At 36.0% G+C, this 26181-nt stretch overlaps 1 protein-coding gene across 4 annotated transcripts in view; it reads right to left on the bottom strand.

The window, feature by feature from the left end:
• LOC120541319 (A disintegrin and metalloproteinase with thrombospondin motifs 3) overlaps positions 1-26181 on the bottom strand; it is a 325004-nt gene that overhangs the window by 30799 nt on the left and 268024 nt on the right. For all 4 annotated transcript variants that reach the window (XM_039772826.1, XM_039772833.1, XM_039772841.1 and 1 more), the window contains 3 exons: positions 21194-21342; positions 4169-4341; positions 3395-3528 (listed from right to left, as the gene is read on the bottom strand). In XM_039772826.1, the coding sequence (XP_039628760.1) occupies positions 3395-3528; positions 4169-4341; positions 21194-21342 (456 nt within the window). The remainder of the gene's footprint in view (positions 1-3394; positions 3529-4168; positions 4342-21193; positions 21343-26181) is intronic.

The following is a 26181-nucleotide window of genomic DNA, read 5'->3' as shown; positions in this document are numbered from 1 at the left end:
TTAAACTCCAATTTTTAATAGTTGTCTGTTACTAATGAGGTGGAGATTTATGGTCACTCCTTTATAAGTCATGGTGTGGAACTGGCACTCAGTTGTCTATACTGTAATGAGTATCCCAATGTTGCAGAACTTGTGTGCTAAATATTGAATCGTTACCTCCTCTTTTACTTATAGCCCTAGTCTTTGCTGAAATTATGTAATTTCTATTTTACAATCATGCTGCCTATTCACTCTTTTTACTCTTACTTTACATCTTTAACTTATGTTAATAAGTTAGCTTTTGCCCTGTACTGTATTTTTTGTAGTTCCTGCTGCAATTCGCTTTTGTTGTGTAAAATCTGAGATAGAGATCTATCTTCCTGTTACTGTCTTAAATGTTAAAATGCTATTTTCATCAATGTTTAATGCTACTCTACAAACCATAACTATTAGTTTACTCATCTTCAACTCATACCTATGTTGCATTTGACTACTTATCATTGATATACTTATCATTGATGAGGATTTCCTCTGGTCCTTTCTGCAAATCCCCTAAATGTCTTAATCTTCAGCACTGGCTAGCTTTATTTTATAATTTCATTAGTGGAACTGTTAGTATTAATAAGGTTTCAATGAAAAGTTTACTTACACTGAGATAAAGCAGCTGGTAAGTTATTACTGGTGAGCCTGGTGTTTTGTATTATATTTGTAGCCCTTCTTCATAAACCCAGCAAGACCCTTGGGAAGGTGGGTGGGATTGGTTTATGGGGTCTTTATGGGCTCTTTTTAGATATCATTTACTTTTTACATTTAAACACAGGTTTTAGCTTTTTCTGTTCTTGTCTTTGATTTCATATATAGGGTTGAGATAAAGGCTGGCTTTTGTTTTTGGACTAATTGTATTGTTGTTTCATGCTTTGATTCTTTTGCAATAAGAATTCATCATTGAAATCAAAATAAACAAATGTGCTAAACCTGTGGCATTAAATTAACAACAGAAACACAATAATTAAATTGTTTAAATAGTCAACCACTGATTAACGAAGATGACAAAGCTCTACAAATGCTAATATAGAAGTATACATGCAAATTTTTCAATACATCTTTGTCCTAAATGTACCTGAGACAAAGCAGGCATAAGCTCAGCAAAACACAACACATACTGTATATGAGCACAAGCAATAATCTACAAAATATTAGTTAACAACTAGCTAACATTACTAATACTGTAAAATGTATTTCTCAAATTATAGAAGCTTGACATTAGACTCTTTATGTAATAACTGCTGTGTTTCTTGCAACACCTATTGATATTCAAACCTGCACACCATGCCTTTTTCGAACTATGAAAAGGCTGAAGCTGAAGGATCGTGACATGTGTCTCCTTTTTCTAAATAACTCCTTCATTAATTACATGAAAAATTTCTATGTCAAGATAATACTACTATAAATATATAATTCCAGCCATACAATTTATATTTTGCTTATCCCATGTGTTTTAATGAAAAGGATGAAAAAATACAATCTCAGATTTTCTTGGAAAACAATGATAAAAAAGAATAAGATATACTACAAGCCAATGGTTTAGTATAGTAAATGGTACAAAAAAAACATTCATAGTAAAAAAAATGTTACATTACTCATGACCAATGAAATGGGGCAGAGATTTTCAATTCAAAAAGTCAATGCCATGTGAACCGCATTTCCTCTTTAAGTGGTGCTCTGATTTTTACAAAAGCATTTACTGTATATCTTCCAATAGTAGCCCCGGCGTTTATTCAAAGAATTATTCGGACGGCCCGGCGTTTAAAAGAGACTGGCTATTATTCGCCTCGCAGACCGAATGGCGATGGGTAAACGGGGTTCATTTGGCAGTAAAATACGGTATGGTACCGCATTTATGGTCACAAAATGTAGGCAACAACACCGGATGAACATTTCAGGATTTAATGAAATTATCAGTACAGCAGTACGGTCTTATTAAAGCAGTATACAGTACGGTACTACCGTAAGCATGAAAAACAGGTACGGTAGACGTTAACTTTTTTGCCAATGATGCCACCAGCACTGGCCTGCACCAGTCCGAATTTAGCACGAAAGCGCTCATCAGCCCGACAAGTCCTAAGCGGAACATAAGGAAATGCAATAAGCTCCAAACTCATGCATATACATATACATTACAACATGACACTGGATAAGATACAATAAAGTACAGTACTTACCATCTACTCGTCGTCTGAATAGGTAATGATTGCTTCGTTATTTGTGAGTTCTTCTTCATCTTCCTCTTCTAGTGATGGCAATACAGGTACTCCCATTGCTTGTTGTCGCGCAGTAATCAGTTTTATCAGGATTAACGTGTCAAAGATGGCATTTTCATGTTCTTCCCGCCACCTCTGCCCTCCCTGTGGGGTTATGATTGATGTGGAGACGAAAGGGCAAAATGTACGGTACACAAAGAAATTTCTTTTTGACTTTCTCGCTTCTTCGATAGCATCCGACGACAAAACCTTTTTGACATGAAAAGGTACTTACCGTATGATTCACTGCAGGAGGGTGGTAGCCCAGGTGGTACGAAAAGAGGATTAGCGTACGAAAAAGGCGGTGGGTCACTGGAGATCGGCGTTTACTACAGACCGGCGCTTAAAGGAGACCGGCTACTATTAAAGACTGGCGTCTATTTGTCGCGACATCTCTTCAAACCCGGCGTTTATTGTAAACGGGCGTCAATAAGAAGCCGGCCACTACTAGAAGATATACGGTATTTAACAATTTTAGCAAAAACTGTATGTGTTTTGTATGTTGTGAGGAAATGACTAGTAACTAACATGTGGAATAATATACAGTATGTGATGTGAGTAATATGAGATTTATTTTTTTCACATGGACTTTTTTCATTTTGTAGCCATTAACCATAGGCTTGTATTATCTCATATAAATTCATATACATTTTTATCTTCATTCTCCATGAAAACATAACATTATAATTTTTTCTCAGTCATTACTACAAAGCAAAACAATATACAAAAATACATGAATTCTGGGTGGAGTATTCCTTTAAATAGAATAATTAAATACAGATCCAATAATAATCATAATAATATATTGCATGGTTTAATTCTACATAAAGTTAATTAATAAATAGCTTCATTTTGAATTTGAAGTAACATAGCTTTTATTGTTTTTATGAAACTGCATAAATTGACAAACAAATTAGTTAATGGCCTTTCCATTTATAAAAAATCTTTCAGTATTTTCTTTATTGGTAGAAATCCAAACCCCCTTTTGTGATCTCAATAATAAAGAAGTTGTAGAAAAACAAATATGAGAATCAATTACCCAAAAGCAAAATACCCAGATTTGGTTATTAGAAATTAAAATCTATTCTAAAAACAAATAAATTCTGGTCACTTACCAGGCACTCGCCTCTTGCGCAGACACTAAAAGGATCTTTGTAACTGCAACGTGTACCATCATGTATTACTTGGTTCATGAATACTACATCTCCAGTTTCTTTAGACTGACAAATCAGCTCACATTTCTGTGCCTCTGAAACACAGAATAATCAAATCCTTTAATACTGAAATAATACTGAAACCTTTGTTGCTGCAGTACCAGGCTTTTTCCAGGAAATCAACAAGTTTTATTATAGAATATTTGCTTTGAAAACAATAATTATGTTAAAGTTTACTTTTATAGTTTCACATTTATTTAAACAGGAACTTAATATGAAAGTATAAAGTTCTATATTAATATATTACTATTAAAAAACAGCACCAATGTTTTGTTTATTTAAAAGAAAGAAATATATTGTTAATAAATTACACCTACAATTTAGGATATGGATAGCCATGTTAGCTTAAGAATTGTGTGAACTATGGAATGAATTAACACTTGTCTAGGAAGATAATATTTATTTTTTAAACAAATTACTATTTTCTAATACAGTAAAATAATATTAATAACAATTTGCACTGTGAAACTGTATATGTTACATGAAAGCAGTGTGGTGTAGCTGAGGCATTGGACATTATGGTCCAAGGGTTCCAGTTCATTTCCATTCTCTGACTCAAAATGCATGAACATACAAACATACAGAGAGAGTAATCATAATGCTTAAGTTAATTTTCACCCTTTTTCCTCAGTTATCACAACTATCCTAAACTTTTTAGAACTACTATAAACTCACCATCTGGATGTTCATATGGAAGCCAAGTGTGTTTTGTGTTCTTGTGGTAATATGAACTTTTCTGTGAGCACTGTTGAGCTCTGAAGTCTTCATATGGTCCACTACAATCTTCAGTGTTACACATGTGATACTCAAAAGCTGATCCAAGGCAATCCCTTCCACCATAAGCAGGACTAATATGATTTTGTGAATTAAAAATAAAATAAAATAATTACACTACATATTATAGTATTAAATAATTATATTAAGTAGGTATTTCAAAACATGATTTTGCTAAAAACAAGACCGAAAGTAAAATTCAGTTTAATACAGAAGATAATACTAATTTTACCCTGTTAAGCGTTATTAAATTCCCACTGAATGCTGAAATCAAATAAAAATGAAACATTTTTAAAATAAGAGTAAACCTTTTCCAAATGAAAAGATGAGTATTTTATCACCTGGAAAATAATTTTGATTAATTATTAGAAAACTTATGTTGGTTCTTCTATATGATGTAGCATATTTTCAAAACATTAGAACAATCTAGATGGATACAGGCCATTCAGCCCAACAAGGTTCGCTAGTTGCATCTACTTAATCCTTTTAAAACAACGTGCGTGATTCCTTGCTTAAACTGAATATTTTTGCATGAAATTTCCACTAGGAACGTTCAATTATAGAGTATTAATCAGTTTCAGTATGTTAAAAACTTGCAACTTCTAATCATCTTATTCAAAAGAGGGTTGTACAATGCAGGAGCCGATCCCAGCAGTCTACCACAATGCAGAAACCAACCATAGACAGTGCACCATTCCATCTCACTGAAGACTTATATACCAATTCATATGGCGTAAAATTAGATGCTTTTGTCAACTTAGTATACATGCCTTTGAATTATGGGAGGAAACAGGAAAAAAAAAAAAAACTCATGTGGACGCTGGGAAAATATGTAACCACATGTTTGAACCCAAGCTTCTAAAGCTGTGAAGCAGGAGACCTAATCATTACAATTAGTAGAATAAAAATAATTAGTACATTACCATATTTTTTGTTGCAATAAATCAGCTACATACTAAGGACAAGGACTTGGATTTTTGATTGGCTTTTTAAGATTATTAGATTAGACTAGATAAACTTTATTAATCCCATGGGGAAATTCAAATGCATACAGCAGCTGAAATATAAAAAACAAGGGGGCTGACTTGTTCTCAAATCTACTTTTTGTAAAAATTGATTGATTTGTATGGAATCTATACTAATAAAAGGCAAAGCCCTCACTCACTGACTGACTGACTGACTGACTGACTGACTCACTCATCACTAATTCTCCAACTTCCCGTATGGGTGGAAGGCTGAAATTTGGCAGGCTCATTCCTTACAGCTTACTTACAAAAGTTGGGCAGGTTTCATTTCAAAATTCTACGTGTAATGGTCATAACTGGAACCTATTTTTCTCCATATACTGTAATGGAGTTGAGCTCGATGGCCGTGGGGGGCGGAGTTTAGTGTGACATCATCACGCCTCCCACGTAATCACGTGAACTCACTGTCAAGGCAGTACGTAGAAAACAAGGAAGAGCTCCAAAAAGTGCTGAAGAAAACATGCATTATACAATTGAGAAGGCAGCGAAACAATAAGAAGCGAGCGAGTGACACATACAAGCATATTCATGAGTGCAGCTACTTGAAACCTAAAGTTTAAATTAAGTTCATAGACAGGCTGCTGCTGCCGTTTGTCATGCCCACGACTAATGTGGGATACAAGTTTAATGAGAGGACGCAGGGTATAAACGAGAGTTTTGATCTCTTTGTAACTAAGTTAAAATTGCTGGTGAAGGGCTGTGCTTATGCATATTCCGAGAGACTGTGTTTGTGGGGGGATTGACAGTTGAGGCGGGTGGGGAGTGACATCATCATCTCCCCTCCCATTCACCTCATTTCGCTCTGAGCTGAGCTTCGCAGCTAACGCGGTCTTGCGGAAGCAACTTTGTCACCCTGCCACCAAATACTCACAGAAAAATCCACAAGTTAATACACACGCTGTCTCTAGAGTTTCTCCACACTCTGAATACTCCAGGCACTACTTACAAAAGGTTGCATTGACAATCATGTTACGTTATTTTTAAAATGTTTCCTTTTCTTAGCACAAGCACAGCTGAGAAGCTTCGATGCATGTGCTCCATAACATGTTAAAAAATAACACATTTAATCACACTTTGCATTCCAAGCAAAGGGGAAATACTCTCAATGCATGATTTCCTGGTACACCGATTACATTGATCAGCGCTTCCCGATTCATTTTACCCTTGCACCCCCTTGGTTTGAGAAGAAGTATGAAAAAATATGAGGTTAATGCAGAAAAACAGATCACCAATTGAAGCTTTATGAATAATGGATACTTTATTCGCCATCAATAATTGTTTTGGTAAAGCCATACTCAGTGTAATCCTCCTTCTATTTTATAATTTTTCCGCGACTAGCCATGATTAAATGAACGGTAAAAACGTAAGAGCGAAGCGAGGGTGACTTATTCAGGCAGGAAGGCGACAGCTCAATAGCTCGAATTTGGATATAAGTAGGTTTTATTTAGTTGCCAGAAATATCTTTGGTAGGAATGGAAGTTAAATTTAGTCTTTAAATTTCTATGGTGAAGAAAAATTTATGCAATGATGACTAAATTTAACTTACATTCCTACTAAACATATTTTTGTCGACTAAATAAAAATTACTTATATTTAAAATTTAAATAGATCTTGAAGAGATACGATAGTTCATAATACCCACGCAGCACTAAGTGCACGTAAGAGCTGGAGTCATGTGGTGAGCATAATGTTCTCCATGGCTTCTCCAGACCCTTTCACTTCTGTCATGTGCTCAGGGTGAACCTGCTCTCATCTGTAAAAAGCACAGGGCACCAGTGGTGCATCTGCCAATTCTGGTATTCTATGGCGAATGCCAATCGAGCTGCATGCTGCTGGGCAGTGAGCTCAGGGCCCATTAGAGGACATGGGGCCCTTGGGTCACCCTCATGAAGTCTTTCTGGTTGTTTGGTCAGAGACATTCACACCAATGGTCTGCTGGAGGTCATTTTGTAGGGCTCTGGCAGTGCTCATCCTGTTCCTCCTTGCCCAAAGGAGCAGATTCTGGTCCTGCTGATGGGTTATGGACCTTCTATGGCCCTCTCCAGCTCTCCTAGAGTAACTGCTTGTCTCCTAGAATCTCCTCCATGCCCTTGAGACTGTGCAGGGAGACACAGCAAACCTTCTGGCAATGACACGTATTGATGTGCCATCCTGGAGAAGCTGGACTACCTGTGCAACCTCTGTAGGGTTCAGGTATCGCCTCATGCTACCAGTAGTGACACTGACTGTAGCCAAATGCAAAACTAGTGAAGAAACAGTCAGAAAAGATGAGGAGGGAAAAATGTCAGTGGCCTCCACCTGTTAAACCATACCTGTTTTGGGGGTCATCTCATTGTTGCCCCTCTAGTGCATCTGTTGTTAATTTCATTTCAACAACCCCCTCTGCTACTTAACTGACCAGATTAATATCCCATAAGTTTCATTGACTTGATGCTATACTTTGATTAAAAAGTGTTCCTTTAATTCTTTTGAGCAGTATATATATATATATATATATATATATATATATATATATATATATATATGTGGAACACCCCATCATGTTCCTGAGCCGGAAACTGTTGGACCGGGAGATCGGGTATGCAGCGGTGGAAAGAGTGGCTTTGGCGATTAAATGGGCGATTACTCAGCTTAGGTACTACCTGTTGGGCCAAGAATTCACCCTTGTCACGGACCATGCACCTTTACAGTGGATGGCTCTGCACAAGGAGTCGAATCCGCGGGTCACCCAGTGGTTTCTTGACCTACAGCCGTACAAGTTTTCGCTCATTCATCGTCGGGGTGCTCTCCATGCCAACACTGATGCTCTTTCGCGGGTTCACGACCTCTCGGTTAGGGTCGCCCGACCCGACGGGTCTGGGCTAAAGGGGGGGCCTTGTCACACACGTGCGCATGGGAGGCAGCTAAAGGGCTTAAATGAAGGCAGTTCGGAGGCATGCTGGGATGTGGCAGAGTGCACTGACTCTTTTTCTCACTTCCCTGTAGACCATTCCTGGGAGACTCCACCTGGCTCTCTTGACATCACTTCCGGGACCGAACCAATGGAAACAGACCTTACCAGCTCCGGCCCCCCTGATAAAGTATCTATCTATTTATCTATCTATGTCACGTCCGGGCCTGATCCAATGAGCGATGAAAACATGCCCGATCCTTATGACCTCACTTCCACCTGTCTTCCCCTTTAAAAGCCTGCTCTTTTCCCCTTTTCCCTCAGTCTTGTTTTGGACTCCGTTGTATGCACTTCAGTGCTGGTTATTGTGACTAAAATGACTTTTACAGCCGGGATACCATAATACATGGGTGGCTGCCCCAAACCTTTATCTGTTCATGTCTCGTTTTTGTGACAATAGATATACTGTATATATATATATATATATATATATATATATAGTAATCCTCGCTATATCGTGCTTTGACTTTCGGGTTTCGCTCTATCGCGGATTTTATATGAAAGCATAACTAAATATATAACGCAAATTTTTCGCTGCTTCGCGGGTTCTTCGGACAATGTGTCTTTTTACTTCCTGTACATGCTTCCTCAGTTGGTTTGCCCAGTTGATTTCATACAAGGGACGCTATTGGTGGATGACTGAGAAGCTAACCAATCAGAGCACGCAGTTAAGTCCTCCTGACTGAGAAGCTAACCAATCACAGCAAGCAGTTAAGTTCCTGCTTGCTGAATCTCATCTCGCTCATTCAGCATCAACGTGTTTCGCTGTGTAAAGAGTTGTGCTCTTTTGTGTTTATCTTTGTGCATAGTCAAGCCCTTCATTATGACTCCAAAACGATCTGCTACTGCTTTAGGGGCCGTGCCCAAGCGCAAACGGAAGATGTTAACGATTGCGAAAAGGTAAACGTTTTGGATTTGTTGAAGGCTACAATTCTTTTTATTTAAAAAGTAGGAAAGGAATTTAAGATCTACGGCCGCAGTGTCCTTTTAACCAGGGTGCAAAACAAGTTGTAAGTGGATGTAATAAGGCAGTAGTCTGGATGGAATCTGCTTTAGGGATTTGGATTGAAGACTGCCAGAAGAAGAACAACGGCAGTGCTTCACAATCGCCTGAAGTGGCTCCTTTAAGGGCTGTAACGCTCTCCTTTGTTGTGCAGTAAAATAAAACTCATTGTTATCGGACAAGTCATCGTGTCATTGTTGGTGAGTAACCATAATTAATTTTCTACTTAGAGTACTTAGTACATGTACATACGTTTAGTGTCACTGTACACACACATTTACTGTATACTATTTTTGTTGCATTGTACGTATTTATTGCTGGTGGCATGTCTATCGTAATGGCTGTAACATGTGATATCGGAGACACGCAATATCTTTAAAATAATATTTAGGTTTTACTGTATATAAACAGTGTGTTTAAATACATAATTTCAATGAATCTTACCTAATATCTAAGAGAATACAAAGGGATTATGCTGTATAACTCTGGGGAATATTTATAAACAGTGTGGGAGAGTTTATAAGGGCTTAAAATATATAAAAATAACCATACAAACATATGGTTTCTACTTCGCGGATTTTCACCTATCGCGGGGGGGTCTGGAACGCAACCCCCGCGATCGAGGAGGGATTACTGTATATATAGATATATATATATATATAGATATAGATAGATATAGATATATGGATATATAGATATATATATGTGTATGTATATGTGTGTGTATATATGTAGACATGTATGTGTGTGTGTATATATATATATATATATACTGTATATATATATACAGTATATATATATGCCAGCAACACTCATGACAATGACAAAACAATTACATTGTCAATCATGTTACGTTATTATTAAAATGTTTCCTTTTCTTTTTCATTACTTCTTTAACACACTACTTCTCCGCTCCGAAGCGCGGGTATTTTGCTAGTGATTGCATTAAAATTAATAAAGTTTAAAAAAAAAAGCAAGAATACAGACTTGGAGGACAGAAAATACATCCAATCAATAAATCAATAAACAATTAAATATAAATAAATGATGTCTTGTTTTCCCATTTTGGTATAAAATTAGTTGGTTCTAAAAACAGAACATTTTCAAGAATTGTCATTACAAAATCAAGTACACAAAGAAACTACAAACCAGGGCTGATATAGTCATTTAATTTCTTTTGTATATGCATACCACAGGTTCAGTATTTAAAACTGACCTGAAATATTCATTTGTCCCCAGTCTACTGACTGCCATTTTCAAAGCGGCACACTGATGCTTTGGGGAGTGCTGCTGTCTCATGGTCCTGGATTTACTGACCTGAATATAAATCCTGTGCCCAGATGTTGTCTGAGTTTGCACATTCTCCCCATGTCTGTGTGGGTGTGGACAAAGTGTCATTGTGACTGTATGTGTGATTGGGCCCTGCAATGACTGGTGTTCTGTTCAGAGCTGTTTCCTGCCTATTGTCTAGTGCTGCTGGGATAGGTTCTAGACCTGGTAACCCTGAATTAGATTAAGTGGATTTGAGAATGAAATAAGATGACAGATTATTTTCAAGAACTGACCTTTGATATTTTTTTATGGATAACTTTTATTCTGTTTTAATCAATAAAGCAGTTTTTTTGTGTTCAAATAGAAAAAGCCCCAGCCTTCCTTTCAATTTGAAAAAGCTCCAACTCACCTGGCAAAAGTGCTTCAAGGCTAACAGGCAAATACATAAATAATGTCATACATATATACATACACACACACACACACACACACACTTTGGTCTGAATACACACCAGCATGAGTATAAAGCAAGAAAATTAAAAAGAAAGATGCTGTCGCAGACATAGCAAGGCATTATGCAGACATACTGCTGTTGGTATAAAGGAGCCCCAGCTGTGTTTCTTGACACACTTCTACTGAATGATTTGTTGGCTGAAAGTACTGTTTGTCAGAGAGAGGATGTATGGCATTGTTCAAAAATACACTCAGTTTTGTTTTATTTCTCTCCTTTGCTACTACTTCCAGGGGGCCCAGTGTATCCTATAACTAAGCTTACTCTTTCAATTAGCTTGTTGATTTGGTGGTCCTCTCTTAAAGTGATGTTAAAAGCCCAATGCACCACACTGCAGAATATTGCACTGGCCATCACAAAGTTATACAAGACGTGGAGGATGTCACTTCCCAAATGCAGCCTCCTAACAAAAAAAGGACTGCTCTGCCGTTTCTTACATAGTTCCTCTGTGTTTCGAGACCAGTTCAACCTGTCATTGATGTGAACCTCCAAGCATATGTATGAGTAGACCACCTCTACAACTATTCCTTGAATAGTGACTGGACATAGAGGCCAAAACCAAAAATCAATAACATTAAAAACATAGTCCTCACCAGCTTTGTCCAGTTGACAATAAGCCTTAAGGAGCAGATAGATAATTGACTCGTCCACGCCAGTCTTTGTCTGACAGACCACCTGGACCAACTGCAGTTTGCCTACTACAAGAGGACTCATACAGTCCAGGACTGGTCTCTCAAAGGTCTTCATGATGTGAGATGTACGTGACACTTGTCTGTAGTCAGACCAAAAACTGACATAGAGTGTAATTAAATACTGTATGTTAAATAAGATATTGCTGAAAATAACATACAGTGTACTGTAATTAAAGAGAAAGCGCTATGGGTCTATTTCTAACTGTGGTGTTTACCTAGCAGGATAAGAAGCATGTTTGTTGTGATAGGGTGCTTCTCTACCTTTCATACACTTGACTCTGAGATTTGCATTCAGAACTCAATTCATATGTTCTCCAGACATATGTGGAGGTTTTACCAAGGTGCTCATTTTTCTTCCAGCAGTAAAAGAACATTTTATTGAAGTTTATTATAAACTCTAAAAGTGCCACAGTGTGTGCACTGTAAACAGAATATCACCCTTTGCCCCCTGCTGCCTTCTTCTAATTAATTAAATCAGTCAAAAAATTATTGGTTGTGGCATTACATAATGTTAACAAATACAGTAACATTATGTAAATTCTGCATAAGCATATGGACGAAAAACTTTCCTTGATTTTCCTGACTCATTGGCTCTAAAAAACCCATTAAGTAAGTAAATAATTAAAACTTATTTATAAAGCACTTTTCACAGACAGGCGTCACAAAATGCTATACAATAAAATAAAAGAACAAATAAGTTATAATAAAAATAAAATAAAAAGTAAAAATATACAGACAAAAACTACCCAAAAGCTTGTCTAAAAAGTTAAGTCTTAAGCTGGACTTTAAACTGTTCAACCGAATACACTGATCTCAAGGCAGGAGGAAGACTATTGCAGAGTCTGAGAGCAACAGATTGAAATGCTCGATGCCCACACATTTTCAACCTGGAGCAAGAGACAGAAAGAAGGCCTCATTGACTGGATCTCAGGGCTCGACTAGCGGTGTAATGGTACAGGAAATCCACAATGTACTGAGGAGCCTGACCATGCAGGGTTCTATAAGTGAGTAAGGGAATATTATATTGTATCCTGAATTCTACTGGAAGCCAATGAAAAGAGAATAAGATAGGAGAAATGTGAGTCCACTTATAGGAGTGTGTTGAAGGCCTGGAAGCTGTGTTTTGAATGGTCTGAAGGCGAGCTAAACCAGATTTGATTAGACAGGTAAAAAGAGAATACAAAAATCAATGCATGATGAGATAAAAACACGAATAAGCATTTCCATCTCAGCTTTAGAAACAACAGTCCTTAACTTGGATAAGATTCTCAAATAAAAAAAGCCTGTATTGATCAAAAACGACACCTACAGTAGGTTGCATGGAGAGACATGAGAGAAGCTAGGAAGTGACCAACACTTTTGGCTAATTACTGTGTATAGTTTAGGAGGGGCAAAAATTAGAAGCTCTGTTTTCTGACAGTTTAGCTTTAAGTTGTTGGCTAAAAGCCATTAATTAATCTCTAACAGACAAACAGCAAGAAAGCTAACTTACTTGTATACTTGTTGGCCCCCATGAAAGAACAATAGAAAACCAATCTAAAAGGATCTTATGATCAACAGTATCAAAAGCTGAACTAAGACCAAGCAATACCAGTACAGAGCACTTACCAGCATCTGCAGCCTTTAGTAAGTCATTAAGTAATTCCTATACTTTGTAACTATCTCTAGGTCTTTTTATGAAGCACTACAAATGAACATTTTCATATCACACTTAGAAACTCACCCTTTTGTCTCTTGAAATTTTTATATAAAGTATGTTTAACTTTATTCTATAATTTAACGTTCTTTATTAATCCATTCCTAAAGTATGTATTACTAGTTCCTGTCAACTTATTTATAGTTCCCTTAATTTGTTGCATTTGAAGTTGTACATTACCCTCATATGTCTCTCAATAATTGTGTGCACAAAAGTCAACTAAATAAAGAGTAAATTAATCCAGCATATTTGTCTACGTAAAGTATTATGACAATGAAATGTATAGTATGTTGTATGTAAGTTGTAACCTATCTTTGGTTCCCTGTTGTTAGGACAATTGCCAGATTTGTAGCTTTTCTGAAATATTACTAAATGTTACTGGATCAGGTTAATGGCAGGGTGATTCAAAAAAGCATATAAATGAATACATTTCAGTTTTATACAGTACAATTTCCTTAATACGTCCATAACAGAGTATGCATTTGAAAATGTAACTCATCTAAAAACAAAAAAAAACATGCAAATCAATATGCCCCTATTCAAAAACACAATGATGACCACAGAAAACACTATGCAATATTTACTTAGAAATATATACTGTATGATAGCTATAGCAATTTTTTTAAATATATATATTGGGGTTTTAGCACTCCTTATTTTTAATAAATGAAACAGAAAATGAAAACAAGCTGCAATCTACAAAATGTAATGTGCACTTGGTCAACAGGTATATTAGGTACAGTATATTAAGAAAGGTAGGGCACATTTTGTCTAATAAGCAAAAGCAAGTCGCTGTGACTAAACTGTGTAATTATTAATGTCTAATTGCTGTTTGAAATATCAACAGGAAAAAAATAGTTTCTAAAAATGAGCAAGAACAAACAAAACTATAACATTTTTTGGCCATTTGTTATTGCTGTCCACTTTGAAATACTAAAGGCTTTAATGTTAGATAGGTTTATAAACATATCCACATTTATTCACTGCAGTTCAACTTTGAGTTGGCAAATGTCTTGACATATACAAATGAACTACTATATACCATTATAGTGAATAATCATATACTCGGAAGGTAATGCAAAATACACTAGATAAAAGCAATGTTTTTTAGAAATAAGCCCCTGACCTAAGTTCAGTGTCCAGATAAAAAGTCCTCTGGATAAAAAGAGGCACCTATTCAACTGAGCTTAAAAAATTATTTAGTCTGTTGGTCTAATAAACATTTTGAAGGAAGGAACATCATATGAGGCTTTAGAATAATAATCTATTCATCCTTTTATAAGACAGGAGACAATCTTGGGCAGGACAGCAGTCCATTATGTGGAATGCAATAATAATATTTCTAATAGAACAATTTTGAATAATCTTGTAAGAAAATTGGGGTATATGGAAAAATATACAGGGAGAATGTGCAAACAAAAATTGAATTTTAACCTACTGTTGCCACCTGGAGATGTAAAACAACAGCACTAACCACAATGTAACCAAGTTTTTCGCATTTACAGTTAATATAAATATACTGCTGTCATTATTATATTATATTAGCAAAATACCCGCGCTTCGCAGCGGCGAAGTACTGCCTTAAAATTTTTATTAAGAAGAAAATTAAACCTTTTTAAACTGAGGGAAAATATACCAATAATTATTTGTTAAGGATCTCTTTGTATACCACATTGTCAGTTCGGCCCTCCGGTTGTAATATGACCAAGTTGTGCGCTGAGCTTACTCTTGAGCATGTAACGTACGTTGGCCATGTGAACAGTAATCTTGTTTCAAATCTCACAGCTTGGATTGCTGCTGTCATAATCGGTTTGAGTTTCATGGTTTGTTTTAATTACGACAGTATTTGAAGGACTTGTTATGTTGATGTGACATTCGGCATCTGTCAAGCATTGTAAGTATACAACCGGTCTCTTAGATAACTTCACATCTAGCTTTTGAGAGTTTAAACATTCATAAACATCAAAGTGTCCACTACTAAAATCGTCACCTGTGATTCTAAGATGTTTAAGAGGCATTGGCGGTTGTCGAAAGGTGTAAAATATTTGGCCATTTCGGTACACTTGAAAGCAACAACCGAACAATTCAGCGGCAGCCATCAACTCACATGCAGATTCATAGGTGAACAGCTTAAGCATTTCACTCTTATAGTGCTCCTGTGTAGTTATCTCCTGTGCCGTCATCAGTCCACACCTTGAACCTGTCCCAGTCATTCAATACATAAGACACAATGTTCCTCCTGACATCAAGAGTGAGCCTGATATGGCCGTGCAATATGTAACAAACAGAATGGAAAAAGTAGGTGCCACCTCTGGGCATGGAAACCACACGGTAAGTGACAGTTCTTTGATCGATGGTGATTACCTTAACAGACATGTTAATGGGGGTACGGTTGGAATGATAAAGGAAATGGGTACCTGAACAATGTAAAGTAAGTCTAAAATACCTACACAATAACTATAATCATAATAAATGAACAATAAAACAGCGGAGAAGCCATGGATTAAATAAAAAGGCTGTAGTTATCAGCAGGGAGACGTGAATCCCGTGGCGAAGCAAGGAAGGGAATGTAGAGACTAGAGCAACGGATGGCCTTATATAGGCAGGCAGCCAACAACGTGGGAGGCGTTGGGATGGGGGACCCAACGGCGTCTCACACGGTGACCGAGCTGCAGGCTATGGACGTATATATGTACGTAAGTAGGATTCAGTTAGCGTTGGGAACCTGCGTACCAAATTTCTTTAAGATGGGTCCATAAGTAACAAAGACCATTGAGAAGTTCAATTTGGCGGCCAACAGCATCATACCACCGAAATAAGCATGTACATTGGTTTCGGTTACCGCAGGGAAGCCACCTACCAAATTTCGTGAAGATGGGGCCATAAATAACAAAGTTCAACATTGCGGACGTTGTTGACCATTGTGACCGTTACGCGTAGAATTTCGAAATGAAACCTGCTTAACTTTTGAAAGTAAGCTGTAAGGAATGAGCCTGCCAAATTTCAGCCTTCTACCTACACAAGAAGTTGGAGAATTAGTAATGTTGGAAAGTTCAATATGGCGGCCGACAGTGGCGTCATACCACCGAAATAAGTACGTACATCGGTTTTGGTTAGCACAGGGAAGCCACCTACCAAATTTCGTGAAGATGGGGTCAGCCTTCTACCTACACGGGAAGTTGGAGAATTAGTGATGAGTGAGTGAGTGAGTGAGTCAGTGAGGGCTTTGCCTTTTATTAGTATAGACTAGCAGAATACCCGCGCTTCGCAGCGGAGAAGTAGTGTGTTAAAGAAGAAAAGAGAAAGAAAAGGAAACATTTTGAAAATAACGTAACATGATTGTCAATGTAATTGTTTTGTCACTGTTATGAGTGTCGCTGTGATATATATATATAGCAAAATACCCGCGCTTCGCAGTGATGTCATGTGTTAAAGAAGTTATGAAAAGAAAAGGAAACATTTTAAAAATAATGTAACATGATTGTCAAAGTAATTGTTTTGTGTATTTGGCGGCAGCGTCACAAAGTTTTTTTCGTCTACCTGCATCAGAAAATGTACCACGACGTCTGACACGCCTCCTTTTTACTGTTTTCTCACAGCTTGTATTGTTGCTGTCATAATGGGTTTGAGTCTACATATATATATATATATATATATATATATATATATATATATATATATATATATACTAGAATACCAGCAGGCGGAGAAGTAGTGTGTTAAAGAAGGTACGAAAAAGAAAAGGAAAAATTTGAAAAATAATGTAACTTGATTGTTAATGTAATTGTTTTGTCATTGATATGAGTGTTGTTCTCATATCTATCTATCTATATATATATATATCTCTATCTATCTATATATATATATGTTGTTCTCATATCTATCTATCTATCTATCTATAGAGATAGATAGATAGATATAGAGATAGATAGATAGATAGATCTATCTATAGATAGATCTATCTATATATAGATCTATCTATATATATATATATATACACATACATACCCGCGCTTGGCAGCGGAGAAGTAGTGTGTTAAAGAAGGAAAGAGAAAGAAAAGGAAACATTTTGAAAATAACGTAACATGATTGTCAATGTAATTGTTTTGTCACTGTTATGAGTGTCGCTGTGATATATATATATAGCAAAATACCCAAGCTTCTTAGCGATGTCATGTGTTAAAGAAGTTATGAAAAGAAAAGGAAACATTTTAAAAATAATGTAACATGATTGTCAAAGTAATTGTTTTGTGTATTTGGCGGCAGCGTCACAAAGTTTTTTCGTCTACCTGCATCAGAAAATGTACCACAACGTCTGACACGCCTCCTTTTTAGTGTTTTCTCACAGCTTGGATTGCTGCTGTCATATATATACACACACACACACACACACACACACACACACACACATACATACATATATATACACATACATATCTTCATATCTACATATCTATATACATATCTACATATACACATATATATATACATACCTTCTACATCATATATACACACACATACATACATACACACACACAAATTATATATATGTGTGTATGTATGTATGTATGTATGCATGTGTGTGTGTGTGTGTGTGTGTGTGTGTGTGTGTGTATATATATATATATATATAATGTAGATAGGGGTGTGTGTGTGTATATATATATATATATATATATATATATATATACATACATATATATATACACATACATATACTTGTGTGTATGTTTGTATGTGTCTATATGTGTGTGTATAGCTTTGGTCACTGAGTGCAAGGGAAAAATAATAAAATATAGTCTATAAGTTATTAAACAGTAAAACATTAACGTTTTAAGAAGTACAGGTACATTGAGCACTACTGGAGTGGTTTCAGGTAAACTACATTTTAAAGACTGTGTAACACAACAGGTAAGTAACTAACAGCAGCTAAAATGTATATGGATCATCTCTCGGTAGTAGATCCCTTTTGAAAGGCGCTACACGACGGCTGTGGTATAGAAATTACATTTTCTATGTGAACGTTCAAATTTGTGCCTCTGGTAATGTGCCTTACCGGCATTTAAAGAAAATTAGTTTTGTGTCCTCTGCAGTGTTAAGAGAGAAAGGCTTTGGTTTGGGATAAAAGGTGTAAAGAAAGGAAAGTTGCCTTTTCTTTTATATAGTATAGAGATGTGTTCGCTGGCGCTATGATCGCCTTGTGTAGACTGGTGAGCCGCCCCTGCCATTAATCAGCTGTGATGGCACTGTCAGTCCTCCACTCGTGTGCGTGTCTTCATAATCCGAGCTGAGGACCTCATAATCGTATACGTGCAAAAGAAAGTGTGAATCGCCTTAATATTATTTTGCCGCGGTGTAGAAAAGGGGTCCGTGTTTGCACTTGTCTGGGCTATAGCGCAGGGGGAGGATGAAAAAAATTAAAAGTGCTCACTTTGACTTAAGGCAGAAGCGCAGTCAGCGTCTCAAAGGCCAGCACAGCTATGCACGCTGGCTGCTCGACTTTTGCTGGGCAGGAGACCACAGTTTTGCAGACACGCTCATGATATCAAAAGTCTCAGCGCTCTTTGGAGGTCATTCATATATTATATATATAGCAAAATACCCGCGCAGCGAGAAGTAGTGTGTTAAAGAAGTAATGAAAAGAAAAGGAAACATTTTAATAATAACGTAACATGATTGACATTGTCATGAGTGTTGCTGTCATATATATGCCTGCCTAAATAAGTCACCCTCGCTTTGCTCTTACTTTTTACCGCTCATTTAATCATGGCTAGTGGCGGAAAAATTATAAAATGGAAGGAGGATGGCTTTACCAAAACAATTATTGATGGCGAATCGATTATTCATAAAGCTTGAATTGGTGATCTGTTTTTCTGTGTTAACCTCATTTTTTCATACTTCTTCTCAAACTAAGGTGGTGCGAGGGTAAAATGAATCGGGATGCGCTTGATCAATGTAATCGTGTACCAGGAAATCATGCATTGACAAAAGCTCCCCTTTGCTTGTAATGCAAAGTGTGATTAAATGCATTATTTTTTAACACATTATGGAGCACATGCATCGAAGCTTCTCAGCTGTGCTTGTGCTAAGAAAAGGAAAGATTTTAAAAATAACGTAACACGATTGTCAATGTAACCTTTTGTAAGTAGTGCCTGGAGGATTCAGTGTGGAGAAACTCTAGAGACAGCGTGTGTATTAACTTGTGGATTTTTCTGTGAGTATTTGGTGGCAGTCTGACGAAGTTGCTTCGGAAGACGGCGTTAGCCGCGGAGCTCAGCTCAGAGCGAAATGAGGAAATGGGAGGGGAGATGATGACGTGACTCCCCCACCCGCCTTAACTGTCAATCCCCACAAACACAGTCTCTCAGAATTTGCATAAGCACACCCCTTCACCTACAATTTTAACTTAGTTACAAAGTGATCAAAACTCTCGCTTATATCCTCGTCCTCTCATTAAACTTGTATCCCGCATTACCCGTGGGCATGTGAAACGCCAGCGGTAGCCTGTCTATGAACTTAATTTAAAGTTTAGGTTTACACCTTGCTTTCTTTCCGAGGTAGCAGCACTCATGAATATGGTAGTATATGTCACTCGCTCGCTTCTTATTGTTTCGCTGCCTTCTTAATTATATAATGCATGTTTTCTTAAGCGCTTTTTGGAGGTCTTCCTGGTTTTCTACGCACTGCGTTGACAGTCAGTTCACGTGATTACGTGGGAGGCGTGATGATGTCACACGAAACTCCGCCCCCACGTCTTTCCAGCTCAACTCCATTACAGTTAATGGAGAAAAATACCTTCCAGTTATGACCATTAGGCGTAGAATTTCAAAATGAAACCTGCCCAACTTTTGTAAGTAAGCTGTAAGGAATGAGCCTGCCAAATTTCAGCCTTCTACCTACACGGGAAGTTGGAGAATTAGTGATGAGTCAGTGAGTGAGTGAGTGAGTGAGTGAGTGAGTGAGGGCTTTGCCTTTTATTAGTATAGATTATAATAATAAAAATATAAAATTAACTCTGCAGGGTTTGCTTGCAATATCTACCTCTAACTTTGTAGCTCAAAAAAAAAAGGAATATCAGTGTCCTTTCTAACTAATCTAGGAACCTTTGGTAGTGGAAGGTGTTTCTTCAATGGAGATACAGTGCACATGAAAGAACTTAAATTTCCATATTTTTTAGAGTTTCATTTAATGGATAGGAAACAGGACACTGCAATTGCAAAAGTGAACTTTGCAGAATCAAATTATCAGCACTTTCTTAAGTAGACTATATGGTACTTTACTTACATTTACTTTGGTAATAGAATCTTATTTGTTGAAAAGCATTTCCTGTTAAAACAAATCCTAAAGATGCACAAATTGTAATTAAATGTGAGAAACAAAATTTTGGATACTGGTGCAGTTCTACTTGTTGCAAAAATACCACTTTGAGATTTTATCCTCTGTAATATTTTCACATTTATAAATATCTTGCTCATGAATGGTTTCATCACAGTTACATATGCACAGTGATCATATTAACCTCTGTCTACCAGATTAAAATGACCCAGTTTTACGTCAGCTTTCTGCTACTCTGACATTCTTCACTATTATTTCAGATGAAGTTCTTATACACTGGAACATTCCAAAAAGAGCATGTTACCATGTACAATAAAAAAGAACTCTGCATTACAATTCACAGGTGTTGTGGTTTTCCATCATCTTTCACAGACCAATTTTCAAAGATTACTAGTGTTTTTTGAACCATGCATTTTACATGGCTATGTTCTCATGTACTTACGGTGGGTTGTTACATTGTCTGCTGCGAGAACGGACTCCACCACCACAGGTTCTGGAGCAAGATCCAAATTTACCCCATGAACCCCAGTTACCATCCTGGTTGTAAATTTGATCTGCAGTCTTCCATATGCAATGACCTTTAAAACACCACTAGGCACAAAAATATAGAAAAAAATATAGTTTATCATTTATGGATTGAACAGCTAAAAGGTAACTTTGCCAACCTTTAAACTTTGAAATGGACTGTAATTAGGAAAGTCATATTCAAAAGATATCTATTACAAAATGGCATTTTTAGAAGTTTAAAGATGCAAACCTAACAAGGAATACAATGTAAACAATAAACTAGATGATTTAACATTTAACAATATACGATGCCATAACATACACAATAATCAAAACTGTAATCTGTGTTTCAGTACAGCAAATATTTAACAAACTTTATTAACTTAGTGTTTAAACCCGCTTCACAGTAGCGTATTGATAATACTTAAGCTATTCCCAAACCAAATTCACATGTCAAAGTTAATAATTACATTTTGGACAGTCCTAGTCATGAAAATTTATATCACAGACATTGTGCTATCACATAAATATTTGGTTTTATATAGATATCATTTAATGATGATAAATCTTAAATTTCACATTTGGATAACATAGCATAAACTTTTAGTTTAGGAAAAATGTATATTTATGTTTAATATTTATATTATAAAATGTATATGTTTAATTGCACAGAAAATAATCATGCCTGTATTCAAAACTTGTAATTACACTGTATATATTATGTACTTTTACTGTAGAGATATCATTTTATGAAATATAATGCAAGCAACCTAGTACCCTAATCCATAAAGTCACACTAAAAATAATAAAAAAGTTTGTCAAAAATATAAAAGCAATACCAAGAAACTTGCAGGCCAGTCTTAAGGTTTAAACAATGTACTAGTCAAGCCCCCTGCAAGTACAACGCACAAGGATTACAGAGTCACCAGCTAATTCCACAGTATTACCCAGTGCAGGGGGTGTGAACCTAGGGTAGTAGTGCTGTTATTTAGGAAAAACTATAATTTCCTCCAGAACTTATAATTCTGGTGTGGCTGCTACAGACTAGCAGTTGATATAAAGTAAATTAATTTTTCCGTGCTGACATTCACTTCTGTACACGAACACATATAATGTGTTTGCATAAAGACACATGCTGAGAAATGATGCAAGATGCAATATGAATAATGTACACCAAGCAGCAGCAAGCTAGCACACAGAACATACAATATATAATATATGATTGATATGGAGGGTACCAGACATACTTACTTCTCTGAACCAGTACAACTCTCAATAGCAACATCTAGAGACCACAACTGACGTATTTAGTATCTGATTGATACAGGGATGCTGGACACAATTACTTACTTACCCAGTAAAGCTGTCATGTAAAGGAAAAGACAGCTACACAAATCATTAAAGTATTCTAAAAGTTGTAGTGGGCACATTTTTACATTAAAAACAAGTACTTAACTACTGTTACAATTTATACTCCTATTTAAGATCACACAAAGTATTATAATGTTCAGGACTACAGTTCCTAGCACAAAATGCATTGAGCTTATAGAATGATAATATAGAAAAATATGATGACTCACCTGAGAAATAATATCTGTTGCCTAAGTGTAAGTTTTGGTCTTAAAAGACTTTTACTAGTAAAATAGTAGCCTCATTTACACCAACACTGGTATAAATGAATCATTTGTGTAGTGTAATAACCAGGGCTTTATTTTTCAGTTTATGTAATATAAGCATTTAAATCCTGAACACTACAGAAGATAAATTCTTCACTTGACTAACTGAAGTTCAGTTCTTTTGGGCTTAATTAAAAATAGAATTTCTGTGAGTAAACTTTTTAACGCAATCCCTAAATGTGTTAATTTAATCTGGTCAATCCAACTGCACCTCACATTTAACAAAGCAGCACCTAATGAACTCATGTCTATTAATGATGCTTGATAGTTTCCTGTGTTGTTTCCTAATAATGGTCTTCATCCACACAAGCCAGTACAGTTGCCCTTATCCTTTATCATCCCATACTGGAACATAAAATACAGTGTACTACCATATTTTCATACACATTGTTTAATATATACACTAGCTCTTCAGAGTGCAAAGAATAACATAGGAACAATTAAAAGCAAACCAATTATACAAGAGCAATAAATGAGTTTCATTTTCGTGTTGCGTTAACATTGCAGACATATGAGTATTGCATGCTGAGTGAGACTGCATGTCAGCAGCATTGTTGCCATTATGCTGCGTTTAGATATTGATGGTCAAAAAATCACACTGCGCAGTTTAATTAAACAAAAGACAATGCACAAAGTTGTCTGCTAATTTAAGTCTGCCATTGAAGCGTAAGAGGCTGTCAAGATACAGGACTGAGTGCAAGATAAAATGTGAGTAAGTCAACATCTGTTCCTGGCAAGGAATACACTTGTCATTGAGCTTCTCCCATTGAGGTATATCTGACCTGAAATGGTGTAGGTGCTACCCATGTTTCAGCAGCTAAAGAGCAGATGACTCAGAATGGAATCACTCAATTCTTTATACCTCATATACACTTACTCCAGAGCATACAACTGTTGTTGTTTTGTTGTTATGTTTAATAAACCTACATTAGCCTATATTATACTGTAACTAATAAAACTAGACAATAATCAGTGCAAATTGATCATGAAAATACTCCCATCCATTTAGGCTGAAGGCTGAGATAATTAGACTTATTGTATAATCTATAATCTTAATGACAATGCACAATTTAAAACATCTAAATAAGAAACCATATCAGATACATATTTAAAACATTTTTTTTCAGTTTATCCTTTGCAATTAAAACCCCAGTCTATACATATTTCAATCTAATTAATTGCTCCTCCTCCTCTCCAGGTAACAGCTGCAGAGTTAACTCGTGTGTATCATATAGTTAAGTGCAACTTGTGTATAAAAGCTGAACCACAATTTTATGTTTCTGTTTTTAAATATTTAATTGCGTAATTGTTAGTGATTTTGGTATATTGTCTTGTAACACAGCAGTCCAAACCACACTGTATGTGTAAATTTTCCCAACTATTATAGCAACCCCCGTTGTTTGGTGGTCATTGAGCAATGTTTCTGTTACACAAAACCGTCCTATAAACTAACTGGAATAATTTAATATGCATAGGCAAGAGATTATTAAAACTGTTATTTTATTAGAAATTAATCACCAAGTTATTTTGGCTTTATAGAAAAATATGAATATGCTATAAAGAAATAAGATAAATTGCAATTAACATGGAGTTAATTTTAATAAAAAATTTGCAACAGCAGACAATTTTTAATTAGTCAGACAGGTCAGCTTCTTTTGACTTCAGAGGAAAGGTTTTCATCCTACTCACAAAATACCCCTGTCATTGCTGGTTTTATTTTAAAAGATACAGTATATTTTTCAAATCATAATTCCTACAGTTCCCTGAAGTCATAAGTGCATAACATTGTCTGTTTGATGTATATAAGCACTATAAAAATAAGTACTATATATTTCATGAGCACTCACTATTTCGGCTTCATCTTAATTATTTCATTGGGTCTGTGTACTTTATGGTTCAAAGTCCAAAGAACACACACAACTAGAAAAAATGAACCCTGAAGATGATTTTTTCAGGAGTTACAAGTCATTTTCACATGTGTGTTCAAGTGAAGTCATTTTATATTAAATTAATAATAATAAATTCATGATTATTTTTAAGCATTTAAGGAAAACAAAAGTACTAAACAACCAAAATTTCATATAAAACAAAGAAAAATAACTTGCAAAAAGCATAGGCAAAGAAAGAAAAATGAAATTCAGATATCAAGTCCAAAATAAAAAAATCAAAATGGTGACAATTTGACCATGCTTCCAGGTACCATGACACCAAGAACCCTGTGACACTACACATTTTCTCCTACACTGTGGCAACAATCCCGGTTCCCTGGAAATGGTAAGCGGTCACCAGCAAACAAAAAAAATTGCAATTAATAAAAAACAAACATATCCAATAAAAAAGGTAAATAAACCAAATGACTGAAGCACCAGCAAATCACCTTCTGACAGATGCTAAACCTTTAGGCTACAAGCCAAGCCACACTGAAAGATCTGTGATCACAGAGAAAAAAATAAATGCAGACTATTGTACATTAGAATTTTTATTTTGTTTGAAATTATGTACCAATTTAGCTTATTAGCAATGCAAGATCCTTAATACACTCAGTCACTCTTTCTATTTCTTCTCCTTGAAGAATAAGTAGTGAACATACAGATTTTGGTTTCTTAGAGTCAAATACCATCCTTTAGCTTTTTTGATATTACTATTGGTACTAATGCACCAATTCACTAACCAGTGAACTTGATTTAGGTATTGGCCTTCATCCTGGAATTGTTTTTGGTACCTGTGTTTTCAGGACTCCCAGATCACGACACCAGGCTTATCAAGAAATAGATATTTTGTTAGATAACCTTAACAACACCCTGTGCCCTTCTATTTGCACTTTAAGCAAATGGCAGTTATCTCAAAAGGCTGTATAGTTTTTTTCAATTTTTTTAAATGAAAGGCCTGCACTTCTAGGGGTAATAATGCTCTGTCTCATTTCATTTATTAATTACCGTTTTCTTGCCATTATCACTGAAATGTTGTCCTTGTAGTACTTCAGAGGGCATAGTAACAGAGTCGGTTCTAACTCTTCTTTAAGACAAACGGAGGGATTTTAAGTAATCAAAGGAAGTTGGGACATCTGTACAAATTATTTACTTCATTTACTTTTAACTGTTGCATATCATCTGTAGGTTGCAACATATTAGTTGTTCCCTGAAGAAAGCCCATTTGTAATACGATATTTCTTTTTTTTCAGTTTTTGCTAACCTGAACTTTAATTTTAAACTGCTGGCATTCTACTGCTTACCTTTTCGTTCTTTAA

Source organism: Polypterus senegalus, chromosome 1 (genome assembly GCF_016835505.1).
Source record: "Polypterus senegalus isolate Bchr_013 chromosome 1, ASM1683550v1, whole genome shotgun sequence".
Classification (NCBI taxonomy): Eukaryota; Metazoa; Chordata; class Cladistia; order Polypteriformes; family Polypteridae; genus Polypterus; species Polypterus senegalus.
The sequence above is the reverse complement of the archived record's forward strand: the minus strand, read 5'-3'. Positions and strand labels throughout refer to the sequence as shown.